This window comes from Bombyx mandarina, chromosome 11, assembly GCF_030267445.1.
Source record: "Bombyx mandarina strain Sakado chromosome 11, ASM3026744v2".
NCBI classification, from domain to species: domain Eukaryota; kingdom Metazoa; phylum Arthropoda; class Insecta; order Lepidoptera; family Bombycidae; genus Bombyx; species Bombyx mandarina.
In genome coordinates, this window is record NC_143218.1 from 3,890,925 (window position 1) to 3,914,994 (window position 24,070).

The 24,070-nt window shown below is 43.1% G+C and overlaps 1 protein-coding gene and 1 pseudogene across 3 annotated transcripts in view; one reads left to right on the forward strand and one right to left on the reverse strand.

Moving 5' to 3' along the window:
* LOC114244355 (lysosomal alpha-mannosidase) overlaps positions 1 to 24,070 on the forward strand; it is a 33,147-nt gene that overhangs the window by 6,592 nt on the left and 2,485 nt on the right. The window contains exons 3-15 of one of the 3 annotated variants that reach the window (XM_089731432.1): positions 1,862 to 1,964; positions 3,122 to 3,203; positions 4,407 to 4,516; positions 5,285 to 5,360; positions 5,833 to 6,038; positions 6,848 to 6,984; positions 8,891 to 9,024; positions 17,451 to 17,543; positions 18,519 to 18,648; positions 19,693 to 19,771; positions 20,836 to 20,956; positions 21,796 to 21,901; positions 22,773 to 22,863. In XM_089731432.1, coding sequence (XP_089587558.1) covers positions 1,862 to 1,964; positions 3,122 to 3,203; positions 4,407 to 4,516; positions 5,285 to 5,360; positions 5,833 to 6,038; positions 6,848 to 6,984; positions 8,891 to 9,024; positions 17,451 to 17,543; positions 18,519 to 18,648; positions 19,693 to 19,771; positions 20,836 to 20,956; positions 21,796 to 21,901; positions 22,773 to 22,863 — 1,468 coding nt within the window. Of the gene's footprint in view, positions 1 to 1,861; positions 1,965 to 3,121; positions 3,204 to 4,406; positions 4,517 to 5,284; positions 5,361 to 5,832; positions 6,039 to 6,847; positions 6,985 to 8,890; positions 9,025 to 14,842; positions 14,977 to 16,111; positions 16,246 to 17,450; positions 17,544 to 18,518; positions 18,649 to 19,692; positions 19,772 to 20,835; positions 20,957 to 21,795; positions 21,902 to 22,772; positions 22,864 to 24,070 lie in introns of all 3 variants that reach the window. The other 2 variants (XM_028176137.2, XM_028176136.2) reach the window with 2 other exon arrangements.
* LOC149501923 (5S ribosomal RNA) lies at positions 6,696 to 6,815 on the reverse strand (annotated as a pseudogene).

Genomic DNA, 24,070 nt, shown 5'->3' on the forward strand with positions numbered 1-24,070 from the left:
GCACCGATAACAAACAAACACGATTACCATTACGATTTAACGCACTAAAGAATAATAATTGTGGTTCTCGGAAAGCCCGACCGAAGTGATAACTTAAACTAATCTAAATTGAATATATTTGAATTGAATATATATTTATGAAGTAGCGATTTTTGTCAAAACGAACAAACAGCTGTTTGCAAAACCGCAATCTGTTAGGAATACTTTAAAGATCTCTTCGCTACCTCATAGAACTGCCCTTTATGACAAGAGTTTTTTTAGTATGTCATCAAGAATATTTAATAAACTACCAATAAAAATTTTGAAGACAGTAGATTTACAAGATTTTAAGCAAAAATTGCAAGTATTTTTAATAGATAAGGCTTACTATAGTATGTCAGAATATTTAGACGATAACTTTAGATAATTAAGATGATAAAGTAGAATAATTTAAGTTTTATTTTTTATTTTTATGTAGACTTACACCTAATATTTGTACGCTTTACTAGCAGGACATAGTCATACATTTATTAATATTAGCTTATTAATCTTTGTTAAACTATGACCACAAATAATAATAAAATAAAAATAAAAAAAAAATAATATTGAAAATGTTTAACTTGAGACAAAGTTTAGGTTATTACTTAAATTTAATGTGTATTAACATAATACTGCAAGAAAAATTGTTAGATATATTTAAAAAGGTATATAAATAGTTCGGAGTCACATAAGTTCTCACCCACTTCGATAAAGCGGCACGACATGAGAACCCTCTCATCGTGGCCGCCGGTAACTACATTCCCGATCCTGCAGAAAGAATGGAAAGCAGTCGACGTCGCCCAAAACACGTCATCTCGGATCCTCCCGATCCACTAACGGTGCTTCTAGGTACTTCAAGCACCGGTCACCGTTCTCGTCGAACCAGTCGCTTGCGACGAAGGGGCTCGACGAGTAAATTAACTCTCAGACACAGCCCACTGAGTTTCTCGCCGGATCTTCTCAGTGGGTCGCGTTTCCGATCCGGTGGTAGATTCTGCGAAGCACGACTCTTGTTAGGGTTCGTGTTAGCATCGTCTTCAGGTGTGAGCCCCGTGAGCTCACCTACTAGTTACGGTTACGCTGGAATAGCCTCACTAGGCTACCATCCTAGGTAGGAGAAAAAAAAAAAACGTTCTCACTACCGCTGCCGTGTGCGTGAGAGAAAGGGACGCCAGACAGACTGGTGTCGTAACGCGTCACGTAACGAAGTGGTTTACCCTCCCATAGGAAGTTATCACTTTAAAAACAACTATTATTAATAATAGTACACCAAGACATATGTACCTGCTGTATTTTTTACAGGATTTCTCCAAATAAAAACGGTCGTCTGGTAGAGATCGGTTTTAGCTATAAGACCGCTTAGTGTAGAATAATACGCACGTGTTGACTGTTTTTCTATGTTAATTGTGTTTTGGCCTGCAATAATGAATACTCTCTCCCTCTTTCTAGTCAGGTTTTTTTTGTTTTTTTTATTGCTTAGATGGGTGGACAAGCTCACAGCTTACTTGGTGTTAAGTGGTTAGCGGAGCCCATAGACGTCTACAACGTAAATGCCGCCACCCATCATGAGATAAGAGTTCTAAGGTCTCAGTATAGTTACAACGGCTGCCCAAACCGAAACGCATTACTGCATCACGGCAGAAATACCAGTGGTGGTACCTACCCGTGCGGACTCAGAAGTCGTCCTCGTCAGGTGGACTGTGAGTTCGTCCACCCATCTGAGCAATAAATTAAAAAAAACTTGGTAACTAGATGCGTCTAATGTGAACACAAGCTTGTGACGCGTACCAATCGGTCTAAAGCTTAAAAGAAAAGGTATGTAAGGATTTTCGTTGTGGTCCAGAGCTGTCCGAAGACCGAGCCGGGGGTACTGAACGTCCACATCGTGCCCCACACCCACGACGATGTCGGCTGGCTGAAGACCGTCGACCAGTACTATTACGGAAGTGAGTATACTTTCTATTTTCCCTATGCAAATACACATCGCCGAGAACAGAGGAAGATGGCGAAACATCATCCGGAGAAGGATATTGGTATTCTTTTTTATTGCTTAGATGTGTGGACGAGCTCACAGCCCACCCGGTGTTTAGTGGTTACTGGAGCCCATAGACATCTACAACGTAAATGCTTAGAAGTTATTCTAAGCTCTCAGTATAGTTACAACGGCTACCCCGCCCTTCAAACCGAAACGCATTACTGCTTCACGGCAGAAATAGGCGGGGTGGTGATACCTGCCCATGCGGACTCACAAGAGGTCCTACCACCAGTAAAGGGAGGAGATGGTCATGACCCTCAGACATGAGGAATGCGACTCAGGGAGGAAGAGGACACAGAGTGGAAGGTCAGAGGCCTAAAGAGCGCAGTCCCATGCTCTGGTTTGATCAAATTAAGTCGATATTGGACTCTAGCATGGACATTAGTCGCGGAGGACAGGGAGGAATGGAGGAACAGAGCCCTAACAAAAGTGCTCCGTAAAGGTCACGACCCTCAGCACTGAGGAACACGATGCAAGGAGGGGGATACATCGTTCCTCTGTGAGCGAGCGACGAGGGAACTAACCCATAGACACAGCTCACTGAGTTTCTCGTCGGATCTTCTCAGCGGGTCGCGATTCCGATCCGATGGTAGATTCTGCGAAGCACTGCTCTTGCTAGAGCTATAAATTCATTGATATTGAGCCCCATGAACTCACTTACCCGCCCGGGCATAGCCGGAATACCCCTAGGTTACCAGTGAATAGGTAGGGAATAGAAAAATATCTTTCAGAAATTGCTAAAGATTTTTGAAAAAAAAGGGCCATATCAAAAAAAATACCTTTAAAAAAATACGCAAATCAATGCTACTATACTAAATTCACAGTTAAATATCTTTAAATGGTTATTTATAAATGTTAATTAAGTCATTAAAACTGTCATACGCGCGTGGACGCACTAAGACACGTCCGTAAAGATCGATACATAATACCTGTAATTGTACCGCGCAATAGTCGGTATTCCGACGCCCCGGTCTTTATGCGCGTTAATAGAGGGTCGATATATCGACGGCTCGCGTTCTAAAGACGAATTTCCTTCCGCATCTGACTGTAGTGGTTGCGTTATTGCAGGCAGGAACAACATACAGAAGGCTGGCGTTCAATACATTCTGGATTCGGTTGTCAAGGAGCTGTGGGAAGACCCGAAGCGACGGTAAGTTGATAGGCCGGACAAGTTGATGGTGGGGTCCAGATTGGAGGTTCGCGACAGGAATAGGGGGGTACGTCCAGAAGTTCCAATATTCAGCGGATCCCCCGACGATCATCGGTCCCCCAATGGGAGGCCGTCCCATGGCATATATAAGGAATAGGGGGGTACGTCCAGAAGTTCCAATATCCACCGGATCCCCCATCGTTCATCGGTCCCCCAGTGGGAGGCCGTCCCATGGCATATATAAGGAATAGGGGGGTACGTCCAGAAGTTCCAATATCCAGCGGATCCCCGTCGATCATTGGTCCCGCCCGTAGGAGGCCCCCCTATCTATACTAATATTATAAAGAGGAAAGATTTGTTTGTTTGTTTGTTTCGAATAGGCTCCGAAATTACTGGACCGATTTGAAAAATTATTTTTCCATTAGAAGCCGACATTGTCCCTGATGAACATAGGCTACTTTTTTTAAAAATTTTTTTATTTTTTTTTTTTGGTTTCATGTTTGTTTTAATGTTTCCGAAGCGAAGCGAGGGCGGGTCGCTAGTGACATATAAACACGATCAATCGAAAGATTTGCTTAGTATTACTAGCATAGCTTCGTATCACTTCCACCGTCTCCAAGCCATCCGTTCAACTGGAATATTCGGCCGCGTGTCAATGATCGCTGACGATACAACAGTTTTATAACTACCCTCTGATATCTTACCGGTATCGAGAAGACAAACAGATTTGGTGTTATTTTTACATATGTATATTTCTTTCTTAGCTTTTTTGATTAGTTTTGAATGCATTATAGTTTTTAGGTTCACTTGAATAATTTACTTTTAGGTTTCGACTTTTATTCACGATTTTTAGGTCAGTCACTAAAGTTATTAATTTGAGTACTCGTCGAAGTTTTTTTTGGTGCTCAAGGGCGATCGATGCTGGCTAATTTGAACACCGAAGACAATTCAAGTCTGTTAAGTGGGTAATTGAGTTATCGGCTGGTATTAAGTGGTTATCGGAACTCATAGATGTCATAACTTGGATTGCTTTGAGATATGATATCGGTGTCTTGTGCTTTTGATAATCCTTTCTCCCAGTAAATGCCAATATAGTGCTCTGCGAACGCTGCTGTCCATTATCCGCATAATAATTAGTAGTCACGACCCCAACCGGGGGTTGCGACTCTAGGGCATGTTTGAAAGATGCCTTCAATATCCAAGGTTTATCTACGTGGAGACGGCTTTCTTCTGGAAGTGGTGGGTCAGGCAGTCCCGTCGGGTCAAGAGCAAGGTCCACACCCTCGTCAGGCAGGGGCGCCTGCAATTCGTCGGTGAGTCTTCGAAGGCAGACAGCTACTGTTTTTTTAAATTTAATAATGTTCTTTTAGTTGCTACGAGAGCTCTACAAGTTCTGATTATGAATATCCACCGTCTATGGCAGCCTTACCCAAAGTGGGCGATAACGCCCCCTTGTGGATGCTGCAAGCCTAAAGAGGGGCGGTAAGAGACCCAGAAAACAAGGGGGCGTTGTGTAGAGGCTTGGGAAGCGATTTGTAATTTCATCTAAGAGGACTCTTAGACACCGACTGAGCACTCGCTATAGTGGCTTTTAAGTAGGTGAAAAAATGGGGCGCTACAAAATAATCTATTCTCAGAGTGGGCAGTAGACAAAATAAGTTTGGGAGTCCCTGGTTTATGGGGAGATTTAGAAAAGAGAATTATTATGATGACGCTGGCGTAGCGAATGATGAGATTTTACTGGTGATTTTTTACTGGTGGTAGGACCTCTTGTGAGTCCACACGGGTAGGCACCACCACCCCGCCTATTTCTGCCGTGAAGCAGTAATGCGTTTCGGTTTGAAGGGTAGGGCAGCCGTTGTAACTATACTGAGGTCTTAGAACTTATATCTCAAGTTGGGTGGCGCATCTACGTTGTAAATGTCTATGGGCTCCAGTAACCACTTAACACCAGGTGGGCTGTGTGCTCGTTAACCCGTCCAAGCAATAAAAAAATCACAAAATACTGACAAGCGCTCACCATTGCTCACGAATGTTCACGACGCTAAAAACGCTCCGTCTTTATTCGTCTGTGTCCGCAGGTGGGGCGTGGTCCATGAACGATGAGGCCGCAGTGCACTATCAAAGTACCATCGATCAATTCACTTGGGGTCTCAGGTACGTGGATCTCGACGCGAGCGTGGCGCCCTCTGTGCAACTCAAAGATAACTAGATACTAGAATAAAGATACTAGATGGCGTTGGTGGTTGGTTGTCGTATCGATTCGCCAAGAGATGGCTCCCGCTATCACAGTATGTGCCTATGCAGTGCAATGCAATTCTGTTAGCGTTGCACCTTTCCCAAATAAATAGATAAAGCCAATATAATTGTTTTAATAAGGGAAGCATAAATACTTGTCGAGTTAGCGAGTTCCTATCAAAACAGGGCGGGTTGAATAACACCGCGCGTCATACGTATTACAAGGCGCGCTACAGATTTTAGATTTTTTTTCTGCCATTCTATGACCCCTCACCAGGCCTACCGGCTGTCTTCGGCTTCTGTTCCTATCCATCATAAACGATTCCGGCCACTTCTAGCCACCACCAAATAAACGCATCCGTAATATCTTGTCCGTGTTTCTGCTACGTAGCAAATTAAACGAGACCTTCGGTTACTGCGGCTTGCCCCGGGTTGGCTGGCAGATCGACCCGTTCGGGCACTCGAGGGAGCTGGCCTCGCTGCTGTCCGCCATGGGATATGACGGCTTGTTCCTGGGCAGGATCGATTATCAAGACAAGAGGACCAGACTCCGCGACAAGACCATGGAGATGGTATGGAGGGGTGACGACGACTTGGGTAAGAATATGTTTAATCTGTAATTCATATTTCGTTCATTCTCTCGTTCTGTGATTCATTGTGTTGGGAGTGTAGCTGTGTGTAGTATAGTAGATAAGTCATTCACTTTTTTAATCAATACTATTGCGAGTGAATGAAGAACAAAATTAGTGACCGAGCTAATATAGGCCAATATCAATGAATGAATGAGTGATTGAGCGAATTAGTGACCGAGCTAGTATGGGCTGATATCGATGAATGAATGAGTGATTGAGCGAATTAGTGACCGAGCTAGTATGGGCTGATATCGATGAATGAATGAGTGATTGAGCGGATTAGTGACCGAGCTAGTATGGGCTGATATCGATGAATGAATGAGTGATTGAGCGAATTAGTGACCGAGCTAGTATGGGCTGATATCGATGAATGAATGAGTGATTGAGCGAATTAGTGACCGAGCTAGTATGGGCTGATATCGATGAATGAATGAGTGACTGAGCTAGTTTAGGCTGATATCGACGAATGAATGAGTAATTGGGTTACATAGCGAGATCGAATCTACAAATATATATATAAAATAAAAAAACCTTCATTTCAAGACATCAAAGTCTCATATTGTGTTATTATTACAAATAACTTAAGAACTATGTTAGTATTTAAATAAATCTATCAACTCAAAGCCAACATCACGTAGTGTTTCCAGGCCATCACCCATCCAAGTACTGACCACGCCCGATGTTGCTTGACTTCGGTGATCGGACGAGAACCGGTGTATTCAACATGGTATGGACCGTCAATATACTTCAATATGCTGTTACCGTTGTTGGCAGGCAAGAAGTCAGACATCTTCACGGGCGCTTTGTACAACACATACTCTCCGCCGGCCGGGTTCTGCTTCGACGTCCTGTGTGACGACGAGCCCATAGTGGACGACGCTGGCTCGCCGCTGTACAATGTCGACGACAAGGTACCGACCGCACCAACGATGTCTTTTATAGCTTAGACGGGTGGACGAGCTCACAGCCCACCTGGTGTTAAGCGGTTACCGCGGCCCATAGACATCTACAACGTAAATCCGCCACCCACTTTGAGATATGAGTTCTAAGGTCCCAGTATAGTTACAACGGCTGCCCCAGCCTTCAAACCGAAACGCATTACTGCTTCACGGCAGAAATAGGCAGGGTGGTGGTGGTACCTATCAGGCCGGACTCACAAGACGACTCGTGAAGCACGATATGCCGCCATTAATATTGTTTGAAAGCCTGCCCTCATGTCTCAAGCCAGCTTTGAGTTTGAGGTCCGGGTGGGGTTCACCGTTGAGAGAGCACGCCGAAAATCAATTACACTTTTGATCAGGTGAGCTGTGCGCTCGTCCAGATGGATATATAACGCGTTGAACGCTTTTGAAAGTACCAGGCTGGCAGAGATGTGAGGAATTGTGTCTGTCAACTTGGTTACATGTATAGAGTGGCTCACTTGATTTTGAGGGCACCGTTGGCCCGAGATCGTGACGTGAAGTATGAGGTCGAAACCTCAATAGTGTTGAGCAAACGAGGAGGGGGTTCAGCGTTATTATAAGCCACTCGGGCGGACTCAAAACACACCCTATATCTATCTAAATAGAAGCTAGATTTGCTCGCGAAATCTTAATTATTAACCCCTTAAACGCTGATCTACCCGGCTAAGATCCGGTCAATATCCGGATATACCTGATGGTAGACTACAGAGAAGTGACGGCTTTTGGTCAGATGAATCTTGCTGTTAGAAAGGTTCAACGAATTTTTGCCAGCTACCTCATTCCGTTTCATAAACTTTTTTGAGACTGTCTCAAGCTTCAATGTTGCCTCGGCTCGTCTAATGTGAGCGCAGAGAAATACTTGAGCGTTCCAAATTTTTTGAAGTGAAACTTGTTTAGGCGTGTTGAGTGTAAAATGTAATTCTCGACAGATTCGTTACGGCTAGAGAGAAAAGATAAAATTTTAGGACGAGCGAGAGCGAGAGAGTAGAGAGAGCGTCTCGCGAACCACTCCACCGTGGAGAGAGGGAGAAAGCGAGCTAGGTCGTTTCTCTTATACACAGCATTGCAAGAGAAATTAGATTTAAATAAATTGTTTTATCTTTAGTGTGAACTGGTTTAGGATGTTTAGATTTAATTGACACTAAAATCAAAGGTTAACAATTAACAAGAAGCATTACATTTTTCATTATAAATGCGTTTAATTGTCATACTCTCTCATCTAGTCTCAGTTCCTACGCGTCCAATCAGCTGGATCGAAATTTGGCAAAAATTTTAAGTATCTGATGATATTAAATAATTCAAGAGTAATTAATATAATGTTTAAAAGTAATGTCAATTTTAATTCCACACAAGTAAGCTAGCGCTGAGACTAATTAAATTAATTTTCATACATAGCTATTGCGGGCCATGGACAACAGATGGCGCTACTTGTAGAGAGCAAACTCCAGTCCCGCGTAGTTGACACGCTATAACATTAGGAGCGGGCTTAGGGACCCTTAGGTAACTGTACTCTTTGAACTCAACAAAGAGTTCGAAATGCAACCTAATAATGCATGGGGCATTAGCCCGCTGAGTTTCTCGCCGGATCTTCTCAGCGGGTCGTGATTCCAATCCGATAGTAGATTCATTCGCGAAGGAGCTGCTCTTGAGTTGTTAGGTCTCCCTCAGTAGGAAATTCCACCCCTCCTAGCTAAGCATTTGCTCGCCCACCTGACTTGGTGAAACAGGAAAGATATCCGGGCCAACAGTAATTCTTCCTTCGTAAAAAAAGAAGCTGACACCCATATTTTTATTTTGCTTTAATTACTTAAAGCATATCGATTAGGTGTAAGAGAAACCTCAATTTCGATTTTAGGTGACAACGTTCTTAGGGATATGCAGGAATATGTCTCGCAGTCACAGAACCGACAACATTCTCGTAACCATGGGAGAGGACTTCCATTACCAGATCGCTTCGGCCTGGTATAAAAATCTAGACAAACTGATCGAGTAAGTCAGCATGGATTACATTAGCATGCCTGACAGATTTCTCGACATTAATCAGCATGATTTACCAACAAAAATCTTTTGGCTTATTATGTATCTATGTAGCGGTATTAATTTTGGGCAATTTCATTCGGTTTCTTCTTCTTCTCCATCGCTCCCTCATTGCTGAGGATCGTGACTCCGTTTTAGCTTGTCGACTGTCAGCCTCCATCGGTTCCGGTCAGTTGCCTGGTGTAGTGCAGCGCTAAGTGGTCCGCTGGTTTAATTGAACTTTAAAGGCAATATTCCTAATTAAATCATACAAGTTAATCTTTATATATATTTATAAAAAAATGTGCGTTAAGACCTTTAATTACAAAGGTAAAATTAAATGACTTAATGATAATTACAAAGATAAATGTCGCGTGTGAAGCGTAATGACGCTTCAACCAAATATCCTTCACCTCTCAAAATGGTACCCGCAAACTCGATCGACCATGTTTGTATTGATTGAATTATGATATTCTGAAGGCGAATAATAATTGGAATCGATAATCGCATCTTAGGGCTGTTGTGAACGTGCAAATGAAGAGTTTCTGGTTCTAATGTGTGCTCACACGGGGGGAAGGTGCCACCGGCCTGCCTATATTATCCGGGTTATGTTGGGGCTGGACTTGGCACTACTACCTCTACACAGGGTGTCCCAGAAATAATGGATAATCCTGAAAGACCTCATAGTTGAGTTATGGGGACACAAAATAAGGATTATCCATTATTTCTGGGACACCCTGTATATGTTGATTCTAATATCAAATAAAACGAGCTTTTCATTACAAAAATCGTTTAAACCATTCAAAGCCTTCCACCCCTCGATATAATAACGATAATAAACGAGAGATTCAGTCATAAAACTAATTTCAATTAGGACCACCCGCACTTTTTACTAATACCTGTTTGCATTACGCGCAATTGACTACAAATAGAAATGAGTTCTAGTGCGAGGTCAAGTTTAAGATATATGTTTTTGAAGAACTGTCACTTGACGAATACCGTTTTGAGGTCTGATCACCTGATGAGCTATGGTGGTGCGCCGGACGTAAATGAAATCTTTAGTATTGGAGAATCTTTAACGATATTCGCATTCAAATGGCGGAAATTTACAGTTTGCGATGGCCTTTAGAAAACTATTGACCTGACTGATCTCGCCGGATCTTCTCAATTTTTTTTTTTATTTTATTTATTTAATTTACTTCAGATTTTACATCCATATTACACGTCTTAATTACATTGCATTAACATTTCATTTATACTAAAATTAAATAAAAATAATAACTAATCTCGGACTAAAACAAAAACAATAATAATAATAATAAAAACAAAAAATCAAATAATAATAATAAAACAAAAACTCTAAATTAACATGAAAACTACCTTAACCTAAAGGCTGGTTTGGATCCAGAGTGCTCAAAATGCACACGTGTCCAGTGTTGCATTATTGGGCAGTCCAGATCCATCCGTGAGGCGAACAGCCGTAGGTAGCGGTTGCGACTGACCCGCACACGGCGATTTAGGGAAGCAATTCGCTTACGAATGATTGCTGCGAAGCTATCTATTCGCGCATCCGCAAACATCCCCGACGCACCGCAGTGACGCGGCAGCCACATCAGCGCTCTGAAAGCGTTATTATACTGGACACGCAGGGTGCTGTAAGATTTCTTGGTATACTTAACCCATAGGCTGCACGTGTAGAAAGACTGGCAGTATGCTCTAAAAAGAGTAGCTTTCACCTCTGCAGTACACCGCGCGAACCTACGGGCCAGCATATTACCCCTGATTGACAACGCCCTGCGCTCCCTGTCCATGTCTATATCGTCTGCAAGCGTCTCAGTGACCCAGTGACCCAGATACTTGAATTGTGATACTTGTTTAAGGACACTGCCGTTGAGTATGACTGATGGGACAGTTTCGTAGGTTTTTCTGCCTGATTTAAATACCATCAGTTCGCTTTTAACGGCATTATATCTGAGCCCATGTTCCTCCGCATAACACTCGCATATCCTAATCAGCTTTCTGAGAGCCCTGATCGATGGGCTCAGCAACACCATGTCGTCTGCATAACTGATATTATTAACACACACACCATCAATGGAACATCCGACATTGGAATTGCTGAGCCCACGAATCAGGCGGTCAATGTATAGGTTAAAAAGGCTTGGCGATGACAAGCCACCCTGTCTTACCCCACAATCCAGCCTATACATATCCGACTGCGACCCCGACCACTTCACAAAGTTGCTCTGATTACCATACCAGTATCTCAAGAGAGAAACAAACTCATGAGGCAAGTCTGTATCATTCGACAACTTATGCCACAACCTGTCATACGCCACAAGATCAAACGCTTTGGATAAGTCTAAAAAACAGGCGTATACAGGAGTGCCTCTGTCTGTGTAGTACTGGACGGTATGCTTGAGATTCAGTATAGCCGTTTCAGTCGAGAGTCCAGGTCGAAAGCCGAACTGGGCATCATGCAGCTTTACGTGTCTTCGTAACTGAATATCAATTATACCATCCAGTACTTTAGCGATGACTGTTGCGAGTGATATAGGTCTGTAGTTACCTAAACTGGATACATCCCCGGTTTTATTCTTAACTATCGGAACAACTACGGTCTTCATCATCGCTTTAGGCAAATATGAATGGCCTACACAGAAAGTGAACAACATGGCAAGCACTCTGGGCAAGTGAACACCTGCGTATTGTAGATGCTCAATACTCAATGAGTCATGACCAGGCGATTTTCCTCGCTTCATGTCACTCACCACCCGTGCAACCTGTTTCGCCGTGATTCGCGTAATTGGTTCCCCAAGCCGAATATCACTCGCACCAGCATTCGCTGCTACCAATGGAGACTTCACTCTAAAATGTTCCCTAAATGCATTGGCAATGTGACCGGAGTCGCTTATACCCTCAACGCTCCCTGGGACACTCGGCTTCGGATTCAACTTATTTGTTTCCTTCCAAAATTTCGAAAAATCTTTTGCTGAATGTTGTGTAGCAAGTATATCCATTTTAATTTGAGTCTGGTTCTTTTTGCACCACTTTACTTTGTCTTTAAAAGTTCTCCGTGCTTCCCGCATTTGCTGATACGCGTGACCAGATTTCGGTTTTCCAAGAGCGATCCAATTATGAAATCGAAGCCGAGCCTCCCTATGTGCATCTTTACAATGTTTGTTCCAACCCATAACATACATATTTCTCTTACGTCTGCGCTTCAAATTATAACTTGTGGAACATTCCGCAGCAGCACTACGAAGTGTGCTTACTATTTTATCGTACATTTTATCGATAATCAGTCTATGTTCTAAGTTATTACAAGCTATATCTCCACACTTTTGCATATCGTTTGGAAAATCTATATCTCGCAAATTAGCCGAACAAACTTCCCAATATTGATTAATCTGGGCCCTATCTCTGTCACCCCAAGTAGCACTATCAGGCACATAGCCTTGTTGTGCAAACTTGGGCACTAAAACTTGAAGATCACAGACCAATTCGACCGCGAAATGATCAGACCACGATACTTCGTATCTTATATTTACGCTGCTAACGCTTTTTGTAGCGACCTCAGTCGTGATTATGTGGTCTAACCATGACGTAGTTCCCCACGCGTCACTCAAATAAGTGTATGAATTTGAAAGTACACCCAAACGTTCCACGTCAACGCATGTCCATTTTTGTTCAACACAAAAGTCAAGAAGTTCCGTACCAAACAGTGAACCCGGGTGTGCGTTAAAATCACCCAGTATATACGCAGAATCTACACTACAAGTTTCTATAACAGCATTTATCTCTGCAAGGCAGTCTATGAACTCGTCTAGATTATTCGCGCTGTCCGTCGGCATATAAACAGAAAAAACAAGAAACTCACGTTCATCAAGAGCCACTTTAACTGCCGCAATACGTGAGTTTACACAGTCAATCACCGATACCGCGTGAAAAATATTTCTACGCCATAAAATTCCAAGTCCACCGTGGCTTCGACCCTTCAGTGGTCCGGCTGTAACGTCCACTGAAGATTTTCCGATGTATGCGAAATCCTGATGAATATTTCCAAGATACGGGACTTCATCCGGAAGCAACCATGTCTCTTGCAGTGCTAAGAAGTCCGCCGTTTGACACAGTGTTCTCACGTAGTCAACGGCGCTTATTAGTGAGTGACAGTTAAAACTAACAAATTTAATTTTATTTATTTTTCTGTGTGTGTTCGGATTCATAATTGTGTTTAAAGTTAACAAATTTTCTCACAGCCACTCCTTCTGGCCATAAGGCGTTGTCTAGAAACAGCGTTAATTTCGCATTAGGTACAAGCATTTTATATGCGCTGTACTGCCTCGGTACTTTAGATTTTATTTTGTGTAAGATGACACGAACTTGCGTTTTGTTATAAATATAATCTACAATGTCATTTTCTGATGTAGTCTTGTCAACATTATTGACAAACAAAGGCACGCGAATATCTGCCGCTTTAAATTTCTGATCTGCACTATTACGCGCCTTGCCCTCCACAGTACTAAATCGGTTTCTATATCTCTTTCGCTGTGCCAAAATCCACTGTTCGTTCGGTTCCTCAGCCTTCCATTCTCCTTCTGCAGTTACAACCTTCGCCAACAACTTATTTGTCGAACCGACGCCATTCGGCTCTGGCGTAGATGCCGCCTTATGCGAGTATTGCATGCACGAGCCGCGTTCTGCAGCGGGGTCCACCGTCTGCGCAGGCGCAAACGTATTCCCGTTCAAAGCCGTAGTACTGAAGTTTCCGACGACGAACTCCACGCGCCGATCGCCAGTATCGAGGCCAGTGGCGGCGGCCGTGGCGGTGGCGGAGGAGCGCTCATGCTCATGATTTGCAATGCTTACCTCCGCGTGTGAACAATAAGGTGGCTCGATCGGGCTACTGTCTAAGTAATAACTATTCGTTAGTATACCCCCGCCTCTCTTTGTATTAATGTGACCCTCGGTGTTATGTATATCGAAGTTATTATTCACTAAATATGCACTTTTCAGATTATAAAGTTCATTTTTTATTTCATTTAACTTATCCTCCGTTACATATGATTCCTTAATTGTTTGTATCTCCTTTTGGATGACGAGTATGTCTTTTAAAAGCTTAGTCGCGTCGAGATGATCAAAATGTACAGGCGGTAACTTTTGCAAATCTCTAGCCACAAAAGTTGGAGTTAATTCCGGGTCAGTTTCTTTAAAAAGACTGATAACATCAAAAAGATCGCGATGCATTCGACCTTCCCTTCTACGTGTTCTCTTTCGTTTTGAAGTCGTCACAGATTCAAACAAAAGGCTTTTAGCATTTTCAATTTCTTCCACGGAGAAAGACGTTGAACATATACGCACCAAACTGTCTTCACTCATCACATCTATTTTATTTTGTATGAAAGCAAGCACTTCACAAATCACGATGTTGCAATTACTACATTTTAAAATGCGGGTCGTCATCTTTGTGCGATGAGTCACTAGACAACAACAACAACGATGCGTACACTCGCTGTCGCTAACGAGACCGGAATGAGTCGCGATTCCGGTCAGGCGGTAGATTCTGCGAAGCACTGCTCTTGCTAAGGCCAATGTTAAAACTTCTCTCAGTTTGAGCCTCTTAAGCTCACCTACCGGTCTATAAGGAGCTGGAATAGCCCCTCGGGCCACCAGCAATTAGGCAGAGGCAAAAAAACAAAATTCTTCCCACTGACACCTGCTAAAGTTTAAATATGTCGAAGAAAGTCTCGGAACTTGTACAGTTTAATAAAATGTCGATTTCCTCTGCAAGGTCGATCGGTTCCTGGACATCTGCAGGAACATGGCCTCGTCGTACCGCACTCAAAACGTACTGCTCACAATGGGCGACGACTTCCACTATCAAGAGGCCACGATGTGGTTCAGGAATCTAGACAAGCTAATCGCGTAAGTCCTGGGAATGTCTGTGATCGTAAACGCTAAAATTTCTCTAGCGGCATCTATCGTTCGAGAACAGAAACTCAGTTTCCACCATAACTCAATGATGCGTTAAAACAATGAGAAATTAAAATGTTCATTTGCTAAACTGAAAATCATTTAGCTGGAGAGAATATTGTGTTTTAAAATGCCAGAGTGTTCCAGTGTCACATTCCGACGCGTCAGCTGATTTAAAACATGTTATATTGCTCTGGACATATTGCCGGACATTCTGATAACCTCGAAAATCTGATAGTAGTAGGTCAAAAGCTGATAGTGTCTATCACCGCGGAGCACGAGGGGCTGCCGTGGAGGCACACGCAGGATTGGGAAATTTTGGAGGCACATGAAGGATTGGGCACATTGGGAAGCACTTGGAGAATTGGGCAATTTTGGAAGCACATGAAGGATTAGGCACATTGTCAGGCACATGGAGGATTGGGCAGTTTTGGAGGAGTATTGTGGTTCCATGGTATTTTTAAAATGAAGACGTCATCGTCGTTGACACCATTCTCTACATCATTATTGTCATTGCCTTCTATAGTGACAGTAATTAAGACTCTTTTCCAATGAATTCAGTTTGTTATATTTCAAGTGTACGGCGATAAAAACAGAGAGAGCTCCGCTCCATTCGACTGTTCGAGACGGAATTGCTTGTGCGACAACTTAACCCATTTTTAGTTAACTAAATAGTGGCGCTGTGCCGATATATTGTAAAGCACAAAACAAAGTCTATAGTCGCGCGAACGCCGCAAAAGAAAGTTTACATTAGCGTAGCGCCATCTGTTATTTAGGGTTCGAAAATAATTTTTCAATGCTTTTCCTAATAACTAAAGACTAAAAGACTAAAAAACTAAAAGTCTAAATCATTTATTAGTTCGGTTTGTTGATAACGCGTGTTTTTTTTTTGTTTTTTCTTTTAAATTGCCAATTCTTGTACAGTGGTCTCTGCGTATCTTACAGTGTTACACATAAATATTGTCTTGACCTAGACTAAATCACCGATTCATGATGGGGTTGTGTTTTGCGTCCGCACTTCAAACTAACCTATGATTAGATTCCGTTGTGGGCGCACGTACGAACGTAAATCATATTGGTTTAACAGATCACCCTATTTCTGAACTACGTTAAAAAGCAATCGCAACATTATCGAACGGACAATGTCATCATCACGATGGGAGGAGATTTCACTTACCAAGACGCCGCGATGTGGTACACGAATCTGGACAAGCTGATCGAGTAAGTGCGCATGGTTAAGGGCTGTTGGGGGTATTAGATGGGAGGCAGAGAAAGGGAGAGAGGGGGGGAGAGGGGGATAGGGGGATAGGGGAGTGAGAAAGGAAGACAGTATTCTTTATTGAACACAAAATAAATAAACAATGCGAAACATTAAATACAAAAAAGTACAATTGGCGATCTTATCGCTAAGAGCGATCTCTTCCAAACAACCATCAGATGGATAAGAATGATTTAGAAACGAATTAGCGCGATTTACCTATCGATCGAAATATGTATCGACTGGTTAAGACTATTTGGTTTATGCGACATTTTTGCTTTTTCCACGAGAGTAATTTAAAGTTTGAAATTTGGAAAATATATTATAAACAAAAACACTACTTTAGCTATTTGAATTGAGTAAACTTAATTGAAGTTTCAATTAAAAACATCGAACTGTTGATGCTGATACCAAATAAAACGGACCATTAATTACAAAGATAATTGTCGCTTATTAAGCTAAGTAATGACGCTTTACCAAAATAGCTTTTCACCGTTCGATATAATGATATGGATTATTCTAGAACGATTGAACAGTAATAATAAAATACTTAATTGCGTTTTCTGTAACAATAATAAGAAAACAAAATTGAAAGCGTAAAATCTCCATTTTTATGTTATTATTTTTTAAACAGTTTTATTGAATTATGTGCAATTGAATACTGCTCCTATTTCTCAATGACGTTTTTTTATATAACTAAAGCGTTTTAAAGGTTTTATTTAATGGAGATTTTTCTTTATATATTTATTGCATGTTAATAAAATTAGCTTCTAAGCTTAGCTAAGCCAATGAACATTTTTTTATCTCTCTAGCACATATTTTTTTTAATCAACGTAAGAAATCATTTTATTGTTAACTAATAAGTATTGCGACCATCAATCGAAATAAAAGCCATCCTATGGCCTAAGTTGGAACAAAACACATATTTAAAATAAAATAAAGTTAAAATCGGTTCAGTAGTTTAGCTGTCCATCGCGGACAAACAACGTGACACGTAATTTATGTAATTATATTAAGATTTTCCTATGTATTGGTATAATATAGAGTATTTCCATGTGGGGGCGAAAAGGGGGGAAAGTTTTTGGAGCATAGGACTTATTTCTCGTTGTTACAGCATCGGGATATACGACTTTTTGCTTTTGAACTAAATACGTTAATTCAATTTCAGATATTCAAATCTGAAGGCGGCCAAGGACGATCTGAAGATTAAGCTGTTTTATTCGACGCCTAATTGTTATCTGAAAGCCATAAAGGACGCGAAGTAAGTCTGTTTGTTGGTTAACCATTTAACACCAGGTGGGCTGTGAGCTCGTCCACACATCTAAGCAATAAAAAAATAAAAAATTAATAATGGATCAAAAGTTTTGGGAGGTGTGGGCCAAAAGGTATTTTTATTTTTATTGCTTAGATGGGTGGACGAGCTCACAGCCCACCTGATGTTAAGTGGTTACTGGAGCCCATAGACATCTACAACGTAAATGCGCCACCCACCTTGAGATATAAGTTCTAAGGTCTCAGTACATTTACCACGGCTGCCCCACCCTTCAAACCGAAACGCATTACTGCTTCACGGCAGAAATAGGCAGGGCCGTGGTACCTATCCGCGTGGACTCACAAGAGATCCTATCATCAGTAATTACTCAAATTATAATTTTGCGAGTTTGTTTTTTATTACACGTTATGTGATTCCTTCACTGTGGAAGTCAATCGTGAACATTTGTTAAGTACGTGTATTTCATTCACGGCATCAACGCCCTGCCTGTTTCTGTCGTGAAGCAGTAATGAGTTTCGGTTTGAAGGGTGGGGCTACGGTTGTAACTATACTGAGACCTTAGAACTTATATCTCATGGTTGTAGATGTCTATGGGCTCCAAAACCATTTAACACCAAGTGGGCCGTGGGCTCGTCCACCCACCAAAGGAATAAAAAAAATGTTTGTACCATTATCTTGTTTCTACCGCCGCCATTGGAGTAGAGTTCATCCATACTACCTGGAGCCACTGCATTCATCAACAGTGCGTTTTCAGAGATCTTTTCTTCCACGTACCATCCGGCTTTGGAATGAGCTCCCCTCCACGGCGGATCTAGGTAGATTGGTGGTGCCTAAACTTGCGGACTCGCAAGACCTTCGCGCGTGCTTTGACGTTCATTACGATAAGGTCTCCGCAGAGCTCTTGTCGAGGATGAATTCATCACAGACTACCTTCAAGTTTTCACGTAGCCGATAAATTCGCAGTCCGGTGTTGCCAACGAAACAAGACGACTTCTTCCCGTACGCGAGCGACCCGACCGCTTACTGGACCGGGTACTTCACCTCGAGACCGACCACCAAGTACTTCGAGAGAGAGGGGAACGCTTACCTGCAGGTGAGGCTTCTGTGCGGTCGCCTATTAGTAGACTGTAGTTTTGGTTTCACTTACCACCAAAGGATCTTTAATGTATTGTCAGGTTTTCGGGCAACCGGCGGTTTTAGCGTTACTATACCATTCGGGCCAGGCCAAAATTAAGAAACGAGTATTATTATTTTTCTCCTACATATGCTGATAGCCTTGAGAGGCTATTTTAGCTTCGCCTTGACGTGTAGGTGAGCTCACGGGACCCAAACTGGGCGTGTTGCTAACACTGGCCCTAGCAAGAGCAGTGCTTAGCTGAATCTACCCCCGGATCGGAAACGCGACCCACTGAGAAGATCCGGCGAGAAACTCTGTGGGCTTTGTTTGGGGATCTTTATCAATTATCACTGTTTAGCTTAGATATTTTAAAAGGCTCACGGGTGACCTTCATGGTCCGACAGGTTCAGTAAGATAAAGCTCACGGGTGAGCACCGCGGCCTGAATGAACACACTCCAATTTTCGTATAGCCTTCAACGTGTTACGACAACATTTACACGAATTAGTTTATTATGTGGGTAGTTAGTTTTGACGTTACATACAGGTATGCGAACTCAGGATCTATCCTGAGATGTATCGTCACAATTTTAGTGTTTACGTTTGACGCACATTGTCCGCCCCGCGTCGGATCGTGTGCGGCACGAATTGTCCTGATAAGTACCGATTTGCGATTTTTGTTTTTCGACCTCTATTGGCTGATCATTTTTATGGAATTTTTTGTTTTATTTTTATTCTTTAGGTGTGTGGATCACGGCCCAACTGATGTTAAGTGATTACCAGAGCCCATAGACAGCTACAACGTAAATGCCGCCACCCACCTTGAGATATGAGTTCTAAGGTCTCAGTATAGTTAAGCTCTAATGTCTCACTTGTAACATGTACATGGGATGCCCCGCCCTTCGAACCAAAACGCATTACTGCTTCACGGCGGCAATGGGCAGGGTGGTGGGGCCTATCAGGGCGGACTCACATGACGTCCTACCACCAGTCCCTACTGTTATTTCTACTTCATCCTGCAGATGGTGAAGCAGCTGCAGGTGTTGGCGAATTTGGAAAGACACAACGAGTTCATTCTGAACGAACTGAAGAGCGCCATGGGTGAGTGTGACGTCACTATTCATACCAAACTTATTTTAGTATCGGTGTCGCTTAGTGGGAGTTATATAACGTTCTTGATCGCGTAAAAGTTAACTCAAACTTGTATGGAGTTGGAACAGCTTCCCTACGTTTGCCGCTAGGGGCGCTGCTGGTCGAGAAGTTGAAGAGCTCGCACTAAGCACACGACACCCGATCGATAGATGGCACTGTCATAAAATTCTTCGACTTTGAATTGTAATGTTAATTGTGTAGGTAATAGTATGCAGGGTAGATAGAGGTAGTATGGGTAATAGTATGCAGGGTAGATAGAGGTAAGGAGAATTATCTCATAAGGAAGAGAAAAGTTGAAAAAGCGTCCAGCTGTATGGTATAAATAACAGTTCGAAAATCTCATACAATCGCTCTGATGTGGACAAATGGTATGGGTGTGAATCTAGCAATTGAAAATTAACTGAAGTATGCAAAGTTAAAAAAATTAATATAATTTCGACTAAATTTGTTAATTATTGAATATTTCAACACCTTACGCTGTACAAAAGAATGCAGTAAAGAATTATTACAAGAAGATTTGCATCTATAGTGATTTTATTTATGGTTACTATTATTGATTTATTAACATTTCATTTTATGAAGAAGTATCTATCAGATATCAGACATACTCTAAAGATATTTGACGCTTCCTTTAAAATTTACCCTTATGCGAATGTGGCGCCACCCTAATTCAATTAACATTTCGATAGAAACTTTTCATATACACGGTTGATTCTCCATAGGTAATAGTTAATTTTATTATTTTATATGCCTACCTTTATATTTGATTAAATTCGAGTAGGCTTTTTTTAGCTAGCAAGCAGACGAGCACATTGCTCATCTGATGGTAAGTAGTCGCCGTCGCTCAAAAGGCGTCGGCAATGTAACATTTAGTACAGTTGTAGAGGTCGGTGACCTCTGGCGACCCGGCCCTGACTGTTTAGCATACATACACTGCGCGTTGCATTAGACCGTTGGGCTAAAGAGGCGGTTGTCGGATTTGGATCCTTTGTCAACTCTTCCTGCGTTTCAAGGCATAATGCAACACCACGACGCCATCACCGGCACCGAGAAGCAGCACGTTGCTCATGACTACGAGAGGATCCTGAGCACCGCCATCGACGACGCTCTACTCGTCGCCAGACAGGCCTTCAAGTACGTCACCCCCCCGAACCCTCTCCTTGTCCCGCCACCACCACCACCGTCATTCGTTCTACCTGGAGCCACTACGTTCATCCATAGTGCGTTTTCAGAGATCTTTTCTGCCATGTACCATCCGGCTTTGGAATGAGCTCCCCTCCACGGTGTTTTGTAGCACTATGACTTGTCCTTCTTCAAACGAGGCTTGTGGAGAGTACTTAACGGTAGGCAGTGGCTTGGCTCTGCCCCTGGTATTGCTGAAGTCCATGGGCGACGGTAATCACTCACCATCAGGTGGGCCCTATGCTCGTCCGCGCAAAAAGAGTGATTGTTTGTTTGTTTGTCCTTCATTCACGTCGGAACGAAGCAACGAATTGACATGTATTTCTTTACAGGGTTAATGTCATGCCAGGAGCGTTCCCCCGGGAAACTTGACATTTTCGTTTGATCACATGTGCGAAGTTGAGGGTAGCAGCTAGTCATTTTTTTATTGCAGAAATGTGTTAAAATGTGTGCAACTGCTGCTTACTGGTTACCAGAGCCTATGGACATCTACAACGTAAATGCCGCTACGTACATTTGGGATATGAGTTCTAAGGTCTCAGTATAGTTAAAATGGCTGCCCCACCCTTCAAACCGAAACGCATTACTGCTTCACAACAGCAATAGGCGGGGCGGTGGTACCTACCCGGGCGGACTCACAAGACGTCTTACCACCAGTAATAGGATTAGGACTTTGTTTTTAAGAACACGTTCTCAGTAATTACTCAGATAGGTCCAAGGTCCGCAGCAGACGGTCGGTCGATTCCTCGACTTATAGCATATGATCGCCTCAACCGCACGACCACTTTCAGCAAAGCCGCCCAGGGCGACTCCGGGAAGGCCCCGCTGTTCAGCTACGACAGGTGTCACTTCAACGAATCCAGATGCCACACGTCGGAGACCAGCGAAACGTTCATGGTAAGAGAGAAATTTCGCTCACGGACACTCATGAAGGATCATCGGTGCTCACAGACGCTCACGCGAGCAATTGATGCAGTTGAGATGTCAGGTCGAAGCTTTACGCTTCCGAATGAATTGCTATTTTGCATTTAACTTTGCGTAACTGATGTCCCGAGATCAAAGATTGATGTCTCAAAAGCTTTGGCCAAGTGCTTCGAGACGCGATTGCTTCGAGACCTAGATAGGCGAGGAGGTGGTATCTCTGTCTTTCTCTGACCACACCTTGCTAGGTCGGGGTCGTGTCGTGACAAGTGGTAACGGCTCGACGGGGATCCGTCTGACTCAGTTCTAACTATCGTATACCGTTCGGCGTATACTCTTCAAATTCCACCTTCAGTCCTCAAGGTCAAAGGTAACGCCCCACGGAAAGGTACCACCACTCAACCCTATTCTATCGCGAAGCAGTAATGCATTCCTATTCGGAAGGTGAGGCGGCAATCGAGACTCAAGCCTCATGTCTTCAGGTGACGGTATTCCCGTGGTCGGGTCCATTGGTTTCAACAACTTAAAACTAGATGGGCAGTGTGCGGTAGCCATCATACAACGCAAGATATTTGACAGATGCCTGAATCTCGCTTACGACATTTTCAAGATAAGCTTGCATATATACAAGTTCCGAACAACAGCATTCGGACCGTCGGTCTACCGAGCAATAACACCTGCTCGGTGGAAGATCTTCTCTTTGTCGTTTAAACTTTCCAAACTGGAATATCTTGTGTTCTGTGTTGGCTACCGGCTTCAGCGATTAAGAGGATCAGAGTCAGGGTTAGTTGTTGGCCGGATCAGCACCAAGAGGCTCGATGCGGCCTATAAGCCGGCTGTCTTGCAGGTGACCATTTACAACCCGTTGGCTTGGGGCGTCAGGGAGGCGGTGAAGCTGCCGGTCACGTATGGACACTACGAGGTCTACGCTCCGAATGGTAAGACAGTTGAAACGACAGTTCACTCGCTGCCATATTGGCAGTGTGTTCAGACCTCAACCCATAGACACCGTCAACTGGTGGTAGGAACTCTTGTGAGTTCGCGCGGGTAGGTACCACCACCCTGCCTATATATCCCGTGAAGCAGTAATGCGTTTCGGTTTGAAGGGTGGGGTAGCCGTTTTAACTATACTGAGACCTTAGAACTTATATCTCAAGGTGGGTGGCGCATTTACGTTGTAGATGTCTATGGGCTCCAGTAACTACTTAACATCAGGTAGGTTGTGAGCTCGTCCACCCATTTAAGCAATAAAATTTTTTTAATAAAAAAGTCCACTAAGTTTCTCGCCTCTCAGTGGGTCGCGTTTCCGATTTGGAGGTAGATTCTGCTGCTCTTGCTGGGGCTAGTTTTACCACATTCTCTCAGGCTCTGAACAGACTATCAACGATTAGGTAGGTGAAAAAACACGTCACACGGTGACTTCGCTTTACATTGCGTGGACGGAGATCCGCGTCCAGCAGTGGGACGAGCAACCAACAATAGCAGGACCCAACCTATCTCCAGACCGGAATATCAATGTGATCAATTGGCTCACTGGTTCGAGCGTGAACATATTATACAGTGTGCTTAGTGCGAGTTTTTTAATGTTCTCGTTCGCTTAAATAGCATAAAATATGAGTTAACTTTTACGCTAGCGAGAACGTTAAAAAAACTCGCACTAAGCACACAAATAAAAAGCTACTTTCGCATGAGCTAAATTCGTGTAGACCCTTGAAAATTGGATTGACCATGATGCCCAAAAAAGAAAACTGCGAGAAATCCGTGTCCTTAATGCGGGAGTACCACTCGCACTGTCGTTCGACGCACCGAACCCCCGTGACGCACCTTAAATTGACAAACGTCAAAAGTGACAGCTGTCAGTTTGTGTTCAAGTATGCCCTGCTCTCTATGCGACCCAAAATTCTGAGTTACTCATGTCTGAGAGACCGCCTTAATTGGGTCCCATTCAGCGGACACTTTAATACACCGAGATGGTGCTCCTTACTTTTAGCCTCCATGTATAGATTGGCGGGCGTCAGACAAGTTCTTTAGTGTTTTTTTGCTACCGGAGTAGAGTTCATCCATACCGGTTAGAACCACTGCGTTCTTTTTTTTCTTTTCTTTGTTGCTTAGATGGGTGGACGAGCTCACAGCCCACCTGGTGCT